At 33.8% G+C, this 20,573-nt stretch overlaps 1 protein-coding gene across 4 annotated transcripts in view; it reads left to right on the forward strand.

Annotated features, from left to right (window-relative positions):
• The window catches only part of ATF2 (activating transcription factor 2), an 86,216-nt gene extending 69,450 nt beyond the window's left edge, over positions 1–16,766 (forward strand). For 3 of the 4 annotated variants that reach the window (XM_081242980.1, XM_081242981.1, XM_081242983.1), the window contains 2 exons: positions 9,654–9,759; positions 14,177–14,738. In XM_081242980.1, the coding sequence (XP_081099106.1) occupies positions 9,654–9,759; positions 14,177–14,403 (333 nt within the window). In that variant the 3' untranslated portion in view covers positions 14,404–14,738. Of the gene's footprint in view, positions 1–9,653; positions 9,760–14,176; positions 14,739–15,247 lie in introns of those variants that run through there. The other variant, XM_081242982.1, reaches the window with a different exon arrangement.
• Positions 16,767–20,573: the final 3,807 nt, after the last annotated feature.

A 20,573-nucleotide genomic window follows, 5' to 3' on the forward strand; every position in this document is an offset into this window, starting at 1 on the left:
GTTAATGAATTGTAGTTGTTATTGGTCAACCTACTGAGCTATCCATTCCTAGTTAAAAATGAATCTTCTGTGTAATCAGAATTGATGATGAGACCTGCTCTCTTCTTATATCTTTAAAAATGTCACCAATATGAGTGTCTTGTTAAATGTTTAGGAAGAAGCTTTTTAGCACCAGGCATAGCATTTAATCTAATGTAAATTTTATAACAAAATTTTTTCATACATGAGGCTGACATCTTTTAAACTCTATGTTGGGGGCTTCCCTGGTGGTGCAGTGGTTGAGAACCTGCCTGCTAATGCAGGGGACACGGGTTCGAGCCCTGGTCTGGGAGGATCCCACATGCCGCAGAGCAACTAGGCCCGTGAGCCACAAGTACTGAGCCTGCGCGTCTGGAGCCTGTGCCCCCCAAAAAGAGAGGCCACAATAGTGAGAGGCCTGCACACCGTGATGAAGAGTAGCCCCCGCTTGCCACAACTAGAGAAAGCCCTCGCACAGAAACGAAGACCCAACACAGCAAAAATAAATTAATTAATAAAAAAATTTAAAAAAATATGTACTTGTATACCAGGATATGTTAAGAAATAATATATTATCTGACAAATGAATTCTTACTCAAGAACTATTTTCATAATGTTTAAGAAAAAAACTTGAATTTTTTCTTCTTAAAGTGAAACAGATTATAGATACCAGTTTATTTATATACTATAAATATGTCTATTATTTACCAGATTTCTCTGTTAGAATATTAACTATCATCATTTAAAGTTTTAAATGTTCGTATTACATTAACAAAGTGATTTAGGAGGACCTATTTTTTTCTTTTCTGTTTTTCACAAAATCATTCTTCTGAATGACTCAGCTATTTTACAGTTATATGATATTAAAGATATCTTTGTTAGCCTCACTTATCTTATCCATAGAATAGGATAATAATACTTGCTGGTCCTACTGCTGTGGGTTGTTACATACATCAGTCGAATTAGAATGTTTGCAGATATTTTTAAATATATTAATTTTAATAGGATTAATTTATCAATATTTTTCTTTGTAATTTGGCTTATTGTGCCTTTTTAAGAAGTAAAAATGTTTGAAAACTATAAAGTGGTATATAAGTATATGGTATTATTTTCATGGTACTGGACTTTATTTAGGTTGGGCCAGTTTTCTGTTTTGACCCAAGGCATAGCAGTGTTAACAGCTTTTAATGAGACATTGCTATTTCTTTAATTATACTGTAGCACTGGTCACCATTATGAATAGCAGCAGTGCTTTATTATTTCAGAAAACCTTGGAAAATTCAGCATTCAATATAAATGTAAAATTTACTTCATTGATCTCTTGCTTTTTCTACCATCCAAACTGATTAAAATATCATTAGTAAATTGTGTTACATTTTTCTATTTCCTAATTTGGGTAGAAATTTCTTGATTAGAGGAATAAAGGCAAGATTTATCACCTAGGTAAAAGTTACCTAACACTTTAGTTTTGAAGCAAGTGTGAAACTTCTACTTTTTTTTTTTTTTTTAAAGACGTTATTTATTTAGTTATTTGGCTGTGTCGGGTCTTAGTTGTGGTATGTGGGATCTTCGTTGCGGTATGCGGGGTCTTTCCTTGCGGCACACGGGCTTTTCTAGTCGTGGCATGTGGGCTCCAGAGCATGCAGGCTCAGTAGTTGCAGCACACGGGCTCTCTAGTTGTGGCGTGCAGGCTCTAGAGCTTAGTTGCCCCGTGGCATGTGGGATTTTAGTTACCTGAACAGGGATTGAACTTGCATCCCCTGCACTGGAAGGCGGATTCTTAACCACTGGATCACCAGGGAAGTCCCAAAACTTTTAAATGGAAGTCAAATTCAAGAAGTCACTAAGTTAAACTCTGCAGTTGAACATAAACTCTACAGTTGAACATAACTTTAGTTAATACCTCAAATTACAAACAGAACCAGTAAAGTCAGTATATTTTTTAAATTGAGGTATAGTTGATGTATAATATACACTTATATAAGTTTTGGTGTACACATCGTGATTCATAATTGTTAAAGGTTATACTCCATTTACACTTATATAAAATATTGGCTATATTCCTTGTGCTGTACAATATATCCTTGTAGCTTATTTATTTTATATATAGTCGTTTTTACCTCTCAGTCCCCTACCCCTATCTCGCCCCTCCCCTCTTCTCTCTCCCCACTGGTAAGCTCTGTTTTTCTCAATATCTGTTTCTTTTTTGTTATATTTACTAGTTTTGTTTTTTAGATTCCAGATATAGGTGATATCGTACAGTATTGGTCTTTCTCTCATGTCACTAAGCATAAAAATCAGTATTTTAAATCATTAATAATTGAGTGATGATGGCATCATGGTTAGATAAGAAAGTGTTCTTAGTTTTAGAGATGCATACCAAAATATGAAGATAGGTGAAATGATGTGTTATCAGGGGTTTTTTTAAAAAATACTTTTGCAAAAAAGAAAGAGAATAAGGTCCTTCTGCATGTATTAACCTGGAAAAATGTCTGTAATATATTATTATGGGCAAAAAGAAAGTTGCTGGAAACCAACCATCCAGTGTCCATCAATAGATAAATTGTGGCATATACATCCAATGGAATATTTTTCAGCCATAAAAAGGAGTGAAAGTACATGCTACAATGTGGATGAACCTCAAAACATTATGCTTAAGTGAAAGAAGCCACACACGAAGTCATGAATTATATGACTCCATTTATATGAAATATCTAGAACAAATGAATCCATAGAGACAAAATGCAAATGTAGTTTCCAGGGACTGGGGGGGAGGAGGAAATAGGCAGAAACTGGTTAATGGATAAGGGGTTTTACTTTGAATGGACAGATAGGGGGTGGTGGTAACCGAACATGGCAGATGTACTGAACGCTGCTGAACTGCTCACTTTAAAATGGTTAATTCTATATTATGGAAATTTCACCTCAGTAAATTAAAGTTGCATACTAAAATGTGTAACATAATTCTTTTTCATTAATGAAAGGTTTATAGTTAGATGGATAAATGTGTAGGTATGGAAGTCGGTATAGAAATGATTCTTTAAATAGAAGTAAAATTTTAAGAATGACATGTACCAGCTTGTAACAGTGATGAAGAGGGGGTTGGAAAGCATGGATGGTTTGGGAAGAAAGGGTTCCTCAATTATGACTTTATTGTTTCAAGTGGATATATGATGTTTTGGTTGTTTTTTAGTTATTTGTCATATAAAATAAAAACAGTTCTTAAAGAGTAAGTGACACATTCTAGTTTTCAGAGTATGAAGAGTTAATGTGCTTATAATAGATTCTGGAGAAAAATTTCATTCGGTCTGCCAACAGCAAAACCGTTAACTGTGAAGAACAGAATGACTTGTAAAGAAAATTGAATGTCAAAGAAATAATTAAACTCTATGTGAAAACATTCATCAATTCTACATTTCCTTAATAATCCTTCACGTGACGTACAGGCTTAGCTGTAGTGTAGTGGGCAGTAATGACCCATGGTTGCTTATATATTATATATAATAAAAGGTTTAATGAGTGTTGAGGTGTGACTCTTCATATTTTTACCAAATATATATTAGGTTTCAAAGAAAATACTAATTATTCAACCTTATTGCCCCACTCACTGAATTTAATTATATTTTAGCTTTCTAGAGTCATTGCTTTAAAAGAGCAATTTTACCAAATTGTGTTAGATACATTTATGGTCATCTAGACCAAGAATTGGATACTGTTGGTTATAAACTATTATATTTTTAAAGGTAATATATGGTTTTTGTCTTTTACTTGAAATGGTTTTAACCTCGTTATGTCTTTGTCTTTCAGCTATACTCATCGTGGGGGTTAGTTTTCAGTTTAGAATTTCAGCGTTTCCTTTATGAACAAAAGGCTGACTCTTCTCTTTACTAATAGGAGCTCCTTAACAATCTGTGGATAAAACCTGGAGAGTTTGTTGTGGATTTTGCTTTTAAAAGTTAGGTATTGCAAAATGTGTGTGGAGTGGAAGCTCAGTAAATTAATGGAAGCATTCTTTGATAGCAGGATATGTGAGGAGTTTTCACTCATAAGATAGTAATATGGAAAAGGTTTTGCTTATTGGTCCATTGACTTAAGGGGAATGGGATCAAATCTTTTATTCCTGGTACCTAAATGATATTTTACTTTAGTATTTATCACCTGAAATAGAAAGGAATGGCAGCAGTTGGGAGATGGTATACAATATCTGTTTAATTCCTGAAAAAAAATAGAACTGTTTTCCTTTTCCCCCCTGAGTTTTTCACTGTATTCTAGAGGGGGAAAGGATAATAGTGATGCCACCTCTACCTCATGCATTTTATTCTGAGTACTTCTTTTTACTAGCCTTTACTAAAATCTTCCCAAGACTTTACTTCCCCATCTGTCAAACTCACAGAATAAGTACTATTTTGAAGATCAAATGAGAGAGGTAATAGAAAAGTATGTTGTAACTACACTGTGAAAATGCTAATTATTTATTATTCATTCTGTCATTAAGCATCTGTTGTGTGCAGGGCATGTTACTAGACACGGGATAGAACAGTGAAAAAAGACGTTGTCCTTAACACTTGCAAAATTTGTGGTCTGGCAGAGAAGACGGATGTGAAACAAGTAATTAAAGTATGAGAATAGGAAAAGAGTCATTCCCATTCATTTTGCAGAATATTTGCAAAATATTAGGAACCCTGTCATCTTTTTTTCTATTGTTGAAGATAAAAATTAAAGAACTATTTTGTTTTCAAGTATAAGGTTTTGCATCCATGACAACCCTTAAAACTTGTGGTGGGAAGTTAAGATACTTAATCATTGATTTTTGTGAAGACTGGCTTATCTTTAGCAATGAGAAATTCCCCAAAGAAGAAACTGTCCAATATTATTTCTTTAATTTGGGGGGTAGTCGCTGAACTAGAAAGTCCAAGATCATGAATTTATGGAGTACATGGTCATCAATCTGTGGTCAGATATCAGTGAAAATTTTTGACTGATGAATCGATTGGCTATCCTGTCATTATTTCATCAGGCTGATCTGCTTCAGACAGACTGTTAAAAAACTATATTATTTGTTCATCGGTATGTAATTAACCTTTGAATAGATACAGATAGAGTAGAGCGATGGTGTAGACAGTGCCAGAATAAGTACATTGTCCTTTAGGCCATAAGAATGATCTTCTCCAGCATCTACTTTAGCTTACCAGATACACTTTACTTTGACAAAAATATCAGTAATTGCTCACATTTGAATGGGACTTTAATGTTTTCCAAATGTTTCCATGTCTCTTATTTCACTTCATCTTCAGAATGATCCAGGAAGACAGTTAACATATTCTGCAAATATACTAAATAACAAACTAACCAGAAAGGCTTTGGAGGCTAAATCCAATTATAATCCAATCTAAAATAATCCTCAGATAGCAGAGGTATAAATATTTCTTTTTTCATTTAATATTAAATCTGTTTATGGCTTAACATGTATCCCCTCCAGATTCACTTTGGCTTAAGCAAACTTGTTTTATATATTTATATAAATACAAATATAGATAGATAGATAGATAGATAGACAGATGGATAGATAGATAGATGTGGTCTATTATGGCTTTCTTTTTTTTTCATTCTGAGGTCTCTCCATAGGATCTTCAGGACTCTTCTCATTATAGTATAGAGGCTTTTGTCTCTGATTCTACCTGTCTTCCGATATTTCTTTGTCAAAATATTTCAGAGTTAAAGTCATGATTTATGCAACTACCTTATCTAAATATTGTCTATCTTTTTTTTTTTTTTTTTTTTTTTTTGCGGTACACGGGCCTCTCACCGCTGCGGCCTCTCCCACCGTGGAGCACAGGCTCCGGACGCGCAGGCCCAGTGGCCATGGCTCACGGGCCCAGCTGCTCCGTGGCACGTGGGATCCTCCCGGACCGGGGCACGAACCCGCGTGCCCTGCATCGGCAGGCGGACTCCCAACCACTGCGCCACCAGGGAAGCCCAATATTGTCTATCTTTATGTTTAAGTCCTTTCCTTTATACATATGGGTATGACTAATTCTTGAATGTTTGGATTATTTTGTTGAATTTTGCTACATTTTACCAAACGATTTTAAAAATGCTGGCCGGGCTTTGGCAAACTCTTATAATTCTGCCTAATGTAAAGGTTATATACCATAATGAGCCTCCTATTTTCAACCTCTGCTTGACCTGATCTTGACCACAAGCTTATGCTCACACTTAGGGCTCTACAGCTCAACTAAATCCACTTCCTTCAAGGTTTGGCCTTCTCTTATTCCTAATCAGAACTCCACCTGTGTGCTTTGCAGTATTTCTCACAGTCCCAATTCTTTGCTAGCAACCATGTCCCATTTGCTGCTTTCAGTCTAGTGCTTGATACCAGTTTTTAAAGAAATTGAATATTAGGATACAATAATAATACAAACTATTGATTTAATTTAACCTTTCAATCAAAAATCACTTGAGCTTCAGGATTACCATTAGGAAAATCTCTTACCATTGTAAAACATTTTAGATCAGGATGATGTAAAAAATTAGACTAAATTTGTATTGAGCGTAGCTTGAGTTTGTTGGGGGGGGGTTTTCTTACAATTTCTGTCATTTAAAAGGTGTAGGGGGAAAATTGGGTTATTTGAATTTTGGATGAAGAATAGCATATTTGTGTACTGTTATCACTTAGGTATATATAAGTTATAATGTTCAAACGGTTTTATTTTTAATTTCCTCCTCTCTTCCAGTTTTTTTCTTTCCCCAAGTTGTTTGCTCTGTTAAGTGTGACTCCAGTTAAATTCAGTTAACACAAATATAAGTAAGTTGTTGCAACAGGAATCAAATACCTTACCTCTGAAGTCCTTAATGTTCATTACCCATTGTTAGCTAGTGGCATCTTTAGTTTCTTCACTTGTCAATGGACCAGGTAGTCTAATTAGAGGAACAACCAAAACACCACCAACTGTTAAGTTTGAATATAGAAACTGATATTCCATCCATCAGTTTCAAACCTGTCATTTAAAGAGAGATTTTGAATGTATATATTTAATTTTGAGTGCATAGGAATATTTTTATTGGTTAATCCCCAGAATTATTTAAATTAACTATTTTGTATCAGTTAGATTATCAACTTGTAACGGCTCAGGAATTTTATCTAATACAGCATTTTGTTTCATAATATGGTTTATAATGAATGTCCTTATAGAGTATTTAGTTGAGAAGGCATTTGTGATTTTTAAAATTCTGTAATTGAGGTGATGCTATTAAACACGCCAATTTTCATTTTCAGACTGAGAAAATTAACAGTGTGACTACGTTGGTGAGGTTGTTGGCAATAAATAATGAAATTAGGACCCCTGACCAGTTTTATATTATTTAAGCTATTTCATTTCACCTTCTTTGGTGTTTTTTACCCCCTGGAAATAGATTTTAGAGAAGACCATGGTAATTCTTTGTACTCAGTCTATGCCAAGCTGTGGGCTATGCTCTGGGGATACAAAAAGCAAGATAATCCCTGCCCTTGAGAAACCTCAATCTGGCAGAGGTGGCAAATAAGTAAACTAAAAATTACAATCCAGTGTGATAAGTACTATGTAAATACACACATACAAACACACATACATACATACATACATGTATATATGGCTGTAGGAGCACAGAAATTGACACCTAACTTTTCCTATGCATATTTATATTGTACTGAGTTGACGCTTAAAGATGAGTGAAATAATTAGCAAGGCAAAAAGGTTTTCTAGATGGAAGCAACAGTATATATTTAGTTAGCATTATGAAATTTCTATTTTTATAGGTCAAAATGATTAAATATTGATTATTTAACAGGTTCAAACTAATGAGAAGGGTGGTCACAGTTACCAGATTATAAAAGATTGTGTATTCTTGACTAAAAATACATATCCAGCCCTATTTCATATTATAAAAATTAACGAGAGAAACTTGTAGACGTGAGTCTCAAAATCAAGCTGACAGAGCAGAGAGAGAGAGAAACCTTTTTTTGGACAATATATGTTGGATTATTCTTAATATGGGTTCCCATAAATAGTGTCATTAATAAAGAGCTATAATTAGCGATATTGACACTAATGACGACTTCAGTATTCCATAGAAATTAGTTTTCTAAATAACAGCTTCTTTTTTAAAGCAAACTTTTAACCTTTTCTTTTTGTACTTTAATCACTATACACCCATTTTTTTCTCAAATACAATATTCTAAACATAATTTAACCTTTCTATGAATGGTTCAGAGTTCTTGTAAGCATCAAGAACAAGCATTTGTTCTGTGCTTTAATACAGTGTAACAGTTTATTGTTACTGGGGTGTGAGGAACTATTTGACCCGACAGACTTGCCTTTGGATTGCTTAACTTTTATTCTTTTGATTTGTATGTTTCTGTCATTGATCACTTAAGGAGGCATAATGAGTCTAATCTACTAAAGTATTTTACCTTCAGCTTTATGGTTAAGAGACTGACGGATGGAAAAAGAAGTGCTTGAGCTTTTATGTACACCTTTCTTTGCTGTATTTCTTCATTTAGTTTTGGGTTCATGGATAAAATGTGAATGGTTAATGTAAGTCCAAATAAGTAGAGGTGTTTGTAAGTTAAGATTTCTTAATGTTACCAATTTATTAAATTCATATTATTTCTAACTCTTGAGTATTGGTAATTATCACTAATTTATGAGTTAATATTTGGGGGTGACCCAAAGGAATTAATTGGACTCTCTCAGTTTGGAACTTTTACATAGAATCTGTCAGATTAATGCATCCAAAACAGACTGGACTGCTCATTCTGTAATAAGGAGTAGGACAGATCACCGATGATTTATCAGATTTAAATTTCGATGTGTACAAACGGCCTAGGTCAAAGGCAGTTAAGCCATTTCAACATTACATCTGCTTTCACTGGTTCTGTGTCCAACACAATGCCTTGCGATGCATTTTATGTATCCATGATTCTTTGGTTATTTGTGTTTTCCCCTATGGAGCTTTTCCTAGTTTCTAGAAAACTGCTTAATTTAGTTTCCAGGACAAAATTTTTTACTTCCAAGTGAATAGAGTCAGTGAAATTTTATCCTGACTCCCCTGATACTTCTAATTGTTCAAATAATCAAAAAGAGCATGTGGGCTTCCCTGGTGGCACAGTGGTTGAGAGTCCGCCTGCTGATGCAGGGGACACAGGTTCATGCCCCGGTCCGGGAAGATCCCACATGCTGCGGAGCAGCTGGGCCCGTGAGCCATGGCCGCTGAGCCTGTGCTCCGCAACGGGAGAGGCCGCAACAGTGAGGGGCCCGCGTAATGCAAAAAAAAAAAGAGCAGGTAAAAAATACCTTTGATAGGTAACCTGTAGTATATAAGCAGTCACAAGGCAAATGATAATGTAAAAAATAACTTTGAAATATGCTATCTAGTTGTGGTGTTATTTAAATTTTTATGTAAGTTGCAGGTTCTATATAAATACTAAAATATAAAAGCTAATGTGTAATGATTAAACATTTAAGCAGCATATTTTGTTTATTCCTTGGTGTTCTTTTAAAGATGTCCGATTTTCATATCTTAATCTTCACTTGTTTTAAACAGTAAAAAATGTTTAGTCTGATGCTGGTAAGGTACATAAGTTGTTTCTTCCCCAGAGTGAAGTCACCCTGCTGAGAAATGAAGTGGCACAGCTGAAACAGCTTCTTCTGGCTCATAAAGATTGCCCTGTAACCGCCATGCAGAAGAAATCTGGCTATCATAGTGAGTAATGTTCCATTACCTATAGCCTTAGGCTACATCAGTGAAATACTGCCAGAGTGAACCAAGCTACCATTAAAAAAGTGGAGACTGCAGTTCTGATATTTAATGTTAAATATCAGAAGTTCTGCAAGTTTATTACAGAATGGGGGATATACTTCTTAGAATCTAGAGTTTTTTAATTTTCCTACTTCTAGCTTTTTTCTAGAGATTACTATAAATAAAATGGGTTGGTTAATAATTTAAAGTATAGTGTAAGTACTGATGATATTTTGTTTTATAGTCTCAGAGTAATACTTTTCTTGGACTGACATAGTGAAACACTACTTCTTTTCTAGCCTCCGTTTAGTAATCTTTTTTGTCTTCACTTAATCTGTAGCAGATCCTATTGTTACGTATGAGATCCTATTGTTCTTTCTTAGATATCAGCATTGTGCAATTTTATTGTTCTGAATCTTTAGATTGAGTCTTCTAGTTAGTCATAAAAATGCTAGAACAGTATTTAAATTATCTGCTTTTAAGTTTCCTTTTAAATATTTACCTTCAAAATGAGATTCTTCTGTTTTCAGCATTTTAGAAGTTAATTGTGCTTTTCCTTCTTGTAATGTCCTTTTTTGATAAGGTGCACAATGTTGGAACCAGCTGTTACTCTTGAATAAATGGCCAATTCTGTCCATCGTACACAAATTTGTAACAAATAACAGAGCTGGGAATGCATTAAGCAACATTCATAATATATAACCCACAGCTTTCATTTTTATGATTTAGTGATATTTCAGGATATTTGTAAATGTAAAAATTGTTTCAACCATATGTATCCACTTCGTTTTAATTTGCCAGTGTCAGTAATTCAAAAGAAAGAAACATTTTGTATTGGATGCAAACAGTTCCTCAGGTGCTCACGATAAAACTTAATGGCCACCATCTTTACTTGTAGTCATTGTAAGCAGTTTCATCAGAATGGGCAATATTTTTTAATTTAAAAGATTCAGTAGATTTAGCAACTCTCTGTTGCCATATATATTTAGAACATTGATTTTTGTCAGTTTTGAGCAAATCAATCTCAGTCCTTTGATATCTAGTCATTTTGACAGGATTGTGAAACACATTGTGGAGTAAATTGGAACCATATAGAAATATGTTTGGGGTTTGTATTAACAATGATTGCTGCAGGGATGAGGCCATTATGGCTCCCATCTGACTTAACATAATTTCCTTTAGAAGTTACTGAGTTCAGCATTATGCATACATGATTTTCTTAACAAGACAGCTCTCTTGAATTTTGATAGTTCAGAAAGAAATATACAAGTGATTCTATAAAATTAGAAGGAAAATTAACTCTTAAATTGCATTCAGTTCAAAATTATCTTCAATTTTTTAATCTTAGTTAATTTATTGGATAACCCCAAGAGTTTTATCCCTGTTATCCAGGCAGTATATGCTCAGCAAATGCAAGCCAATTTTTTATTTTAAGCAATTAAGATATTTTTAAGTGTATATATATACGGTTTTATATGCTATATCCTCAAACTGAAAATCTAGATTAATAAGTTTTTAGTGAAGGTATACGAGGTTGTGAAAATGTAAGAAATGAATAAGACATTTTTGGGTTTGGGAACAGTTCCTATCTTTTATCCTGTCCAGTTATCTAGATAATCAAATTGACTGAGTGTATAGTTCTTGCATAAAATTAGTTCTCTTCAGCTCTTGGGAGATAATTGGATTTTGTAGAAATTTCAAAATTTTTATTTTCAAATTTGAAGTCTTTGGGAAAAATCTGACTTCTCTGTTGTTTAATAGTCAAGGTAAATATAAAGATTGTTTAAGTAAATGTTTAAATCTTGGAGAAAATGTGGAGAAATTCACAAATACCTAACATTATTCATCCATCACATTGTAGCACATAGCAGTTGCTAATAGTGGTGAGCTATAATGCTAGTTAACTCAAAACATTGTATATAGAAAACTAAGGTTTAGTAGAAGTTAAGGAATATTACAATATCTTGCTGGTAAAGGTGACAGTTATAAAGTCACACATTCATAGGGTCTCTTTTTTAACACTGGGAAGTCCCACATCCTAGGAAACCCCTCAGTCATGGGAAAACCGTGACAGTTGTTGATCTTAAGGGTCAAGTAGTATATAAAATGAGAATGAAAATATGAAAACATTTTTAATGTTTGGGTTCCTTGAAGAGTAGAACATAAGAGTAATCTTATTGCCATTAATTCATATTCTGTAGATCTCTGGGCATAATTAACATTGTAATATAGTTGTTGCTGTAATCCTAAGTGGGAAGAAAAGCTTATTGGGCCCTAAATTGTGAGCTTATATTTTCATTAATGAAAATATGTAGAAACATGGGTGGAACTTCAGAGAGAGTGAATTGTCAAACAGCTGGTTTCAAGTAGGGCCAAAAATGGCTCTGTGAGTGCAGTAAGATCTCTTGTATCTTTCTAGAGCTTGTGATTATATTAGTAATTTTTCTCCCCTTACCATCTAGAACTGGACATAGGTGCAGCTGTATCACACTATAAAGATATTTTATACATAAAATTTATAATTACAGAATTTATAAGTGAGTACCTGCTTCTTTGTACAGCCTAAAGTTTTACCAAATTCTGAAGGCCTGGAGGTAGATAAGCACTTGTCCCTTACAACTTACTGTTTCATTTTGAGTCATCGCCTCCACAACATATTTACATTTCCTTATACCACTCATCACAGATCAGCCTCTTTATTTCTGAAAGCTGTTATATCCCTAGAACGTAACATTGAGAGAAAGGACATTTTGTTGTCATGTTGAATAGTGGTGAAATAGAGGGCTTTTTACTGTTCTCTCTAGTTAAACTGTCATTTGGCAGTGTTTTCTGTGAATGCATAACAATTGTATTGGCTATATAACTGAACTGTAAATATTTTATAACATTCATTATTGCTTGATCAGAACAGTATCCTTTCTGCTTTATATAATTTTAAAAAGGATTACTGATTGTGCTTTTTTTTTTTTAACTGCATCTTGAGATCAGATTTTTATCCAGTGGTGTAGTTTTGCATTTAAAGCAGATTTATAGAGAGGGTGAGATTCTATCACATTAAAATTCTGTAAGAGCTACTATAGCTCAGAAAACCCTCAAAATGAAGAATTTTATTTGAACTAAAGTTGTACTTGCCAGATTCCTCCCCCGCTGTCTTCTACATTACAAATCATGGGGTAAGTCCTACTTCGTGGGGTCCACAGTCTCTTAATAATTGACTTTCAGAATGAGCACCTGGCCATCAGTAAGCAGGCCAGTATGTATTGTCAGATTTGATAGAAAGCCAGCTTATTATCACTCTAAACAATAAAAATTATTTTAGAGTGTTCAGAAAGAAACAAAGCTAAATAGTACTGTTTAGGGATATATACCTATTTGGTAGAACTTCAAAGAAAAAACAAGGGAATGGTAAAAGAAATACATATCAGAATGGTGATTGCCTTTGGTGAAGAGAGGAGCCTCCAAGAAGCACGAGTGTTACTAGCAATTTTCTCTTTAAGTTGGGGGCTGGGTTCACAGGCATTCATGCTATCATTGTGTCTCATAACTTGCATACACTGTAATTATTGGTGTGTGTTGTACTTATCAGATTTTTCACTAAATGAAATTATTGGATTCTCTTCCATTAAAATAAGAACATTGAAGATTTGTTGTTAAAGCCTAAAAAATGGTAGATATATTTTCATAAATATTTAGAATGCCCTTTCCTGAATATCTTTTCAATTACAGTATCTTGAGTTTTATATGGATTTTATTTGAATCTCAATTAATTCATGCAACTATAACAGCTGGTGGCATTTAGATTCTAAATATTGCTTATTCTCATGTGTATGCATCATTAGAATCAGGTGTTATAATCATCCATTGCTGCCTTAGATGGAAAGTCAGCCAGAATAAAAATAGTTCTGCAGAGGGAATTATTTGAAGATATAATTTGTATGTTAGAATTCATTTTGTTTATGCATATGGTTATAAATTTTTTAATCTTTTAATAAGAATGGCATGTAGGCAAACAGACTGGTTTTGTTAAATGTGTTGCTGGGGTAAGTGTTTGATTATATCTATAAGAGACCTATCTCCCAAATTCCTACCCAATTTTCTTTCTTAACACTATTTAGCAAATAATTCTGCAGCTCTCTTTTATGTGGCACTGGGCATTGAGGTGTTTCCATGTGCATGCTTGTGCCTTGTTTAGTCTGTTACAGGCAAAATTGCCTACTTCATGACTTCTAGCCACCTTTCAATTACTCAATTCCAGTCATACCAACTTCTCTAAACTGATTTTGTAAAATGCCATCTAACTTTTTATTCTGTGCATTGACTCAACCTGATAAATTCTTACAACTGTTTTAAGAAACTGAGTAGTTTCCTTTTTTCCACTCAGCTGCTGATAAAGATGATAGTTCAGAAGACCTGTCAGTGCCGAGTAGTCCACATACTGAAGCTATACAGCATAGTTCTGTCAGCACATCCAATGGAGTCAGTTCAACTTCCAAGGCAGAAGCTGTAGCCACTTCAGTCCTCACGCAGATGGCGGACCAGAGTACAGAGCCTGCGCTTTCACAGATTGTCATGGCTCCTTCCTCCCAGTCACAGCCCTCAGGAAGTTGATTAAAAACCTCAGTGCAGCAGTTTTAGATACTCATTAGTGACTTCAAAGGGAAATCAAGGAAAGACCAATTTCCATTTATGCGAAGTCTGTGGTTGTAAATTTTTTTTTTTACTTGAAATGAAATTGGGCTCTAAAGTTGGTGTAGCAGCAGTTGATGATCAGACTGAACAACAACAGTTTTTAGTCTCTGGAAAAAGACTGATTTTGCTTTTTTTATAAATATTGTTAGATTTATTCATTTTTCTGTGCTCAATGTGTAAATTGTATTATAATTCATTGTGGTTTATTTCACTTTTAATTTTGTGGTGTTTTAATAAATGGGGGTGTTACTGAATCTCTCTTCCCACTTCCATTTCTTTTGACCACCTCTTAACCCTCAACTGTGATGGTAGTATTGTTATATCATTTATACCAAAGTTCTGCATAGTCCCTATTGACTTTGTAGTGTTAACAAGGTCATAAAGCACTAGCAAGAGAAATATAGAAATTTGCTTTTAATCTTTTTGCCTTTTATTTTGCACATTATGCAAAAGGAAGAACATTATCAAACACTTTTTAAGTGAGTGAAACATGGTAAAAGACATACAGTGCTTTTATGCACACTTAAACTAAATGAAGATCAGTAACAGTGCGTTTTCTTTTTTTTTAAGATTTTAAGTAGGCATGAATTTTGGAATCCTTTATCATTTCAAAAATGACTATTTTTAAGGCTTAAATTCAGTATTTTAAACCCTGTTTTGAGACTAACAAAATATGAAATTATATAATGTACAATACAGGGTTATCAGATATCTAATAATTTTTTGAAATTCGTTTTTGGTTTTGTTTTGTTTTGTTTTGCAGATTTCAGGTTTCAAACTGAGAAGTTTATGCATAATCAAGTAAGGTATGGTTGCCAGAAAAGCCTAAAAATTACTACTTAGAAAATTTAAGACTGTTTACCCCCGTTGTCTTGTACTTGCAAGCTAACTTGTACTTATTCTTGTGAAAGCACTGTCATCTTTTAGTAGCAAATTTTGATAACGTTTCTCGTGGGAAAAAAATCAGTATCTATCTTTAGAACAATGTAATTATAATATGGGAAACGAGTGCGTGAGAGTGAGAGAGAGAGTGTGTGTGTGTGTGGTGTGTGTCTGTGTGTGTGTGTGTGTGCGTGTCTTTCAATAGTTCATGCCAGCAATCTTTGCTTGAATGTTTAACGATGCCTTCAGTGTGATGCTGGCCAATAGATGATTGCAATTTAAGATGTCATTACTGTGCAGGCTTGGATAACTAACATTCCATGATGTAGTTTGTTTCTGATGAGATGATTGTAGGTACACTTTTCTCATTATCCAGTCATCTGTGGGATACTGAGTTTTCTAATGTGCCATTATCTATTTTTATTCTGCAGTTATGTTCAAAATACAGTACAATATTTTAAAATAGACAAAATTGTTAAAAAATAAAAATGTAGTAGACGTGTGTAAGAAAACTTTGTAAAATAGTTATGAGTCCTCCCCAGTAGCAACTTCTGGCATTCGAGCAGGATTCCATTATGTAAATATCTGTAATGCATTTCTAATAAGTTGTGTAGTTCGTTCTGCATCCATACTACACTGTTTGCTAAAGTCTCAGTGCCATCTCCTAATGAGACTGACATTTTAAAAACTGGTATGGAATATCCTTGGTAATTCAAGGAAATATTCCACCTGCCTAAGTTCCAAACTGGGAAACATTCAGATTATACAAATGACATTTCAGGACTTTTAAGTATGAAGATAATAGGAATTTTATTGTTTGGCTTATTAAAAATACCATTTTTGGTTGATAATTCTACTTCTAAAATTTTTTTATTTTTAACTGATTTTATAATTTTCCAGTAATCAATTTCTAATCATGATTTTGCCATAGTTATGCTAAGGAGTTGATCTCAAAGGCACAAAATATGAATTCTGCAAGAAGGCTGTTTTTTATTGTAGTTTGGATGGATTAGGAAAAGCCTCCATTTTTCAATCTCCTGGGTCATTCAGTGCATTTTTCTTAAATTTTATTATTTATGCAAGTTAAAAGTTCTTTGGTAACAGGAATTCTTGCAATTGTAAAATAAAACTACATAGATGTAAGAAGTCATGTAAACAGTTAATGAGCTTATTACCAAGGTTAGCAAAACTTTCATTGTAAATCAGTCTGTACTCAGCAAATAAAAATCATTATTAGTTGTATAAACACAAATTCCATTTTGACTTTCAGGATGTCACACTACTTCTGTACCTAGCATTTTGAGTCCTTATATTTGCAATGTTACACAAACTGTACTATTTTCTTTTATGTGCAGTTTGCATGAGTAAACCATCAGAGAATAAATTTTATCTTTAAATTATGTTCATAATTTGCTTGTTCTTACCTATCCTTCATAAGGTAACATCACCTGCTAATGTTTTTCTCCTTCAGGGTGTTTATTACCTGAGAAGAACCTGATACTCCTTCTATTTCTGTGATAAAATTCATTCCTTCTCAAAGAAGACCTTTCAGCTGCAAGGGTGTTCAGGCCTCTTTCCTCGTCTCTGAATTCACTTTAAGCCTCGTTCATACAAAATGAACCTTTAATCTATGTCTCCAGCCCAGAATATTGCCTGAGCCACACACGGATGCACCAGCCTTTGGCTTATCTTAGTGACTGCCTGACAAAACATAAACAGAGTATCTTCAATACTGAACTCTAATCTTCCCTCACCCTACCTTCAAACACACTGCTCCCATAATGTTTCATAAATCAGTTGATTACAACTCTATCCTTCCAGTTGCTTAAATCAGAACAACCTTGATTCCTCTCTTTTCTCACAACCCGCATCCAGGACGTCGGGAAATACTGTTTGCTTTACCTTCAGAGTAATACAGAATTCAACCACTCCCCACCATTTCCAGTGCTGTCACCCTGATCTGTGCCCTCATCGTTCCTCACCCAGATCCGTCTCCTTCCTTCCACCCTGCCTACTACAGCCCATCCTCAACACAGCAGTGGAGCTTTTCAAACACGTATCAGGTTATGGCACTCCTCCGCTCCGAGTGCTAGAGTGGCTCCTCATTACACTCAGAGCTGGAGTCATTACAGTGGCCTACAAGATGATCTGTTCCCCCATCCACATCTCTGACCTCATCTTCTATCAATCACGTTGTTTATTCAGTGAATATTTGAGCACTACTAGGTGTCAGTGTTTGTTCTACGCACTTGGAATACACCAATAGCCAAAACACAAAAACCCCTGCCTTTGTGAATCTTACATTCTAAGTGGGGAAGGGGGGGGGTGCTGGGAAACACAATTAACACAGTAAATAAGTACATCTTACTATGTTAGAAACGATAAGAAGTGCTAAGTAAAGAAACAGACATACCAGTTGTGCTGGAGAGCACTGGAGTGACGTTTCAGTCTTCTCTCTCAGATAGAACCAAACTGAAAAGATGTAAAGAATCACATGGCTATTTTTTATTTTAAGGTATACATTTCAACAAATGTGCTTACTCTAACTTACATGATATTAGGTAAAAGATTTCATGAAGACAAACTGATGTGTTTCTGTAACAAAGTTTGACTAATGATACACTGAAAGACCACATCTGCTTTGACTTATTGCAGAGGACAGGAAAGATAAACTCTTGTCTATGGCATGTACTTTACTGTTAAGTGTAGTTTTGCTAGTTCTCCATCTCTGAAACTATAAAGTTTGATGCTTGACATTAATAATTTAGTTGTGAGACTCTAATTACGGGAGAATCCTATTAACTGCTGGGACTTCATCTTATAAAAATATACACATGTACAATCACACAGACAGACACACACAAAATACCTAAAGAACACAGTTATCAAAGCAGTTAGTTCTAAAATAAAGACATTTAGAAGAAAATTTTAATCTGACATTTCTAAATAGATTACCTTGACCACAAGATAATACTTTTGAAGCAATTAAAATTTTATTACCATTTTATGTCTGATATAATTATGAAAAATCATTTCTTTAAACTATCAATAAATACAAATAAATTTTTTCTGTAATTCTCATACTTTTTTTTTTAAGTGCAGGTCTTTCTGGCTACGTGTAACTGTAGATTGAGACTTGGGTTTTCATTGAAGCAAAGTATTAAGATCCTTCTGTGTGGAAAAAAAAAATCACAAAATATAGAATAAAGATTTTTCTGGAGAAATAAATAGCCCTACCATTTAAGTAAATGGTGAGTTGCCAATTATACATTGCCATAGAAAAAGTACAATCAGTGAAAAATGTTTCTAAAACTAAAGGATTTATTAGTTCTGAAATAACCAAGGCCATGTGACATTGGAACCTACAATAAAAACTATACATAGTTTCATTCTACTATAGCAGTCCAAAGCATCAAATGTTAATTGTAAAATTATCAAATATGTCACAGTAGTCAAACTAGAAGGATTCTGTTATTCAACAATGGGCCAGTGAGTTGTATCTCTTTTCCTCAAATGCACATGCAAATTTTTCCAATGGCTTTATGAGAAGAGGATGTCATTAGTACACTCTTGTCATGGTCACAGTGCCTTCCTTGCCTCATTTTGCATTAGATTTTACATTTAAGAAATAATTCATTGAGCTAGAATTTTTTGAACCATGGTTTTATCATGTGTTACCTCAATTATTTGAGAAAGTATTTCTGATTATGAATTTCATTTTTAACTATCAGTTAAGTCAAATAAAGGTAGGTTTACTTTATTCACTTAGTTTTACAGTAGATTTTGCTTTCTATGAAAGTAGACAGGAGAGAATGTTCCCTCAAAAGAGCTCTTTTAAAATTATTTTTGCTTTAATAATTTTTTAAGAGCATGTAAATTAAGAAGAAATGCTATTTTCTATAACTTGACACAAAAAATATTTAATAGCATTTACTTAGCAGAATTTAAGATGAAAGAGCCGTCTATAATGAGTCTCTCATAACTGGGAAGAAATGCATTATGTGATGTTTGAGGAAATGAGAAAATCTGTGAATACCATTATCCTCAAAAATAAACCCTTTTGCACAATACAGTATTAAATGGATAATCAATTTTGTTTATTTTTTTCTCAACAATAACTTTTTTTTAATCTCTGTGTAATTAAACATGTAGCTAAGTTCCTCTATTTTGGGGAGGTGTTTTGGGGAGGTGTGCTTGTTAAAATTCTTTGTTATAGGGTCTAATAACATCAGTGAAAAATAAAATGAGTTAGGTAATACAACTATCCTAACATAATTAATTTGAGCATTTAAAAATTATTCAACAGATAATTATTGACTTTCCCCAGTTTTTAAATTTTTAGAAAAATACTTCCAACATTACATCTTAATTTATTTGGCTCAGCTAATGGTTTCTGAGGTAATTGACTTCCAGCACTGTGAGGCTGTTAATAGCCTACGTTAACATATTGCAAGCAAAGATCTTCAGATCTTTTTCATGACTCTGAAGACCAATTCAAATAAAACTGATTGCAGTTCTTTTCTATGGACTAGAGTTTATGACAAGGTAACACTAGATAACAATTTTGAAAATAAGATTTGCTTCCACTGTCATTTTCATTAATGTGTCCTATTTATCTATAGAAGCTGTTATGAGTGCCTCAAAAGTAGTGAGCTATTGAAAATATTGATCTATAATTTAAGAACTTGCATAAAAGGTATTTGTTGCTATAACTAGTAGTGCATAAAATTATGTATAATTTTAAATTATTTATAATTTAAAAATACTTTAATCTCGTACTTAAAGTTTTCCCCCAATTTTTTATCAGAATTCCTAACATAAAAGAATTAATTTAGGTGTCTCTTGCTGGTGAAAGTACTTAGGAGTATTGGCCCACTAAATGACAGGCCATGGATGAGAATTTGGTTAGTAAGTACATAGTAAGCACCTACTTTGTGCTGAGGTGTTGGACTGTAAGGACCACAGTAAAAATAAAAAGATCCTACCCTCAAGTAGGATCCATTTGGAAAGACAAAATACTTGTTACACCTGTGACAGGAAATAATCACAATCTACAACTTCTGAAACAGGTTTTATAAGTTCACCAAAGGAGACAAACCACATATTTGAACTTCACCTTAAATTATTAATGAGATTGGGATAGAAAGGAAACAAAGGTAAAGACAAAAGATTAGATAAACAAATGTATTACATTCATAAGACAGTGG

Source organism: Mesoplodon bidens (assembly GCF_964165515.1).
Source record: "Mesoplodon bidens genome assembly, chromosome: 8".
Lineage (NCBI taxonomy): Eukaryota > Metazoa > Chordata > Mammalia > Artiodactyla > Ziphiidae > Mesoplodon > Mesoplodon bidens.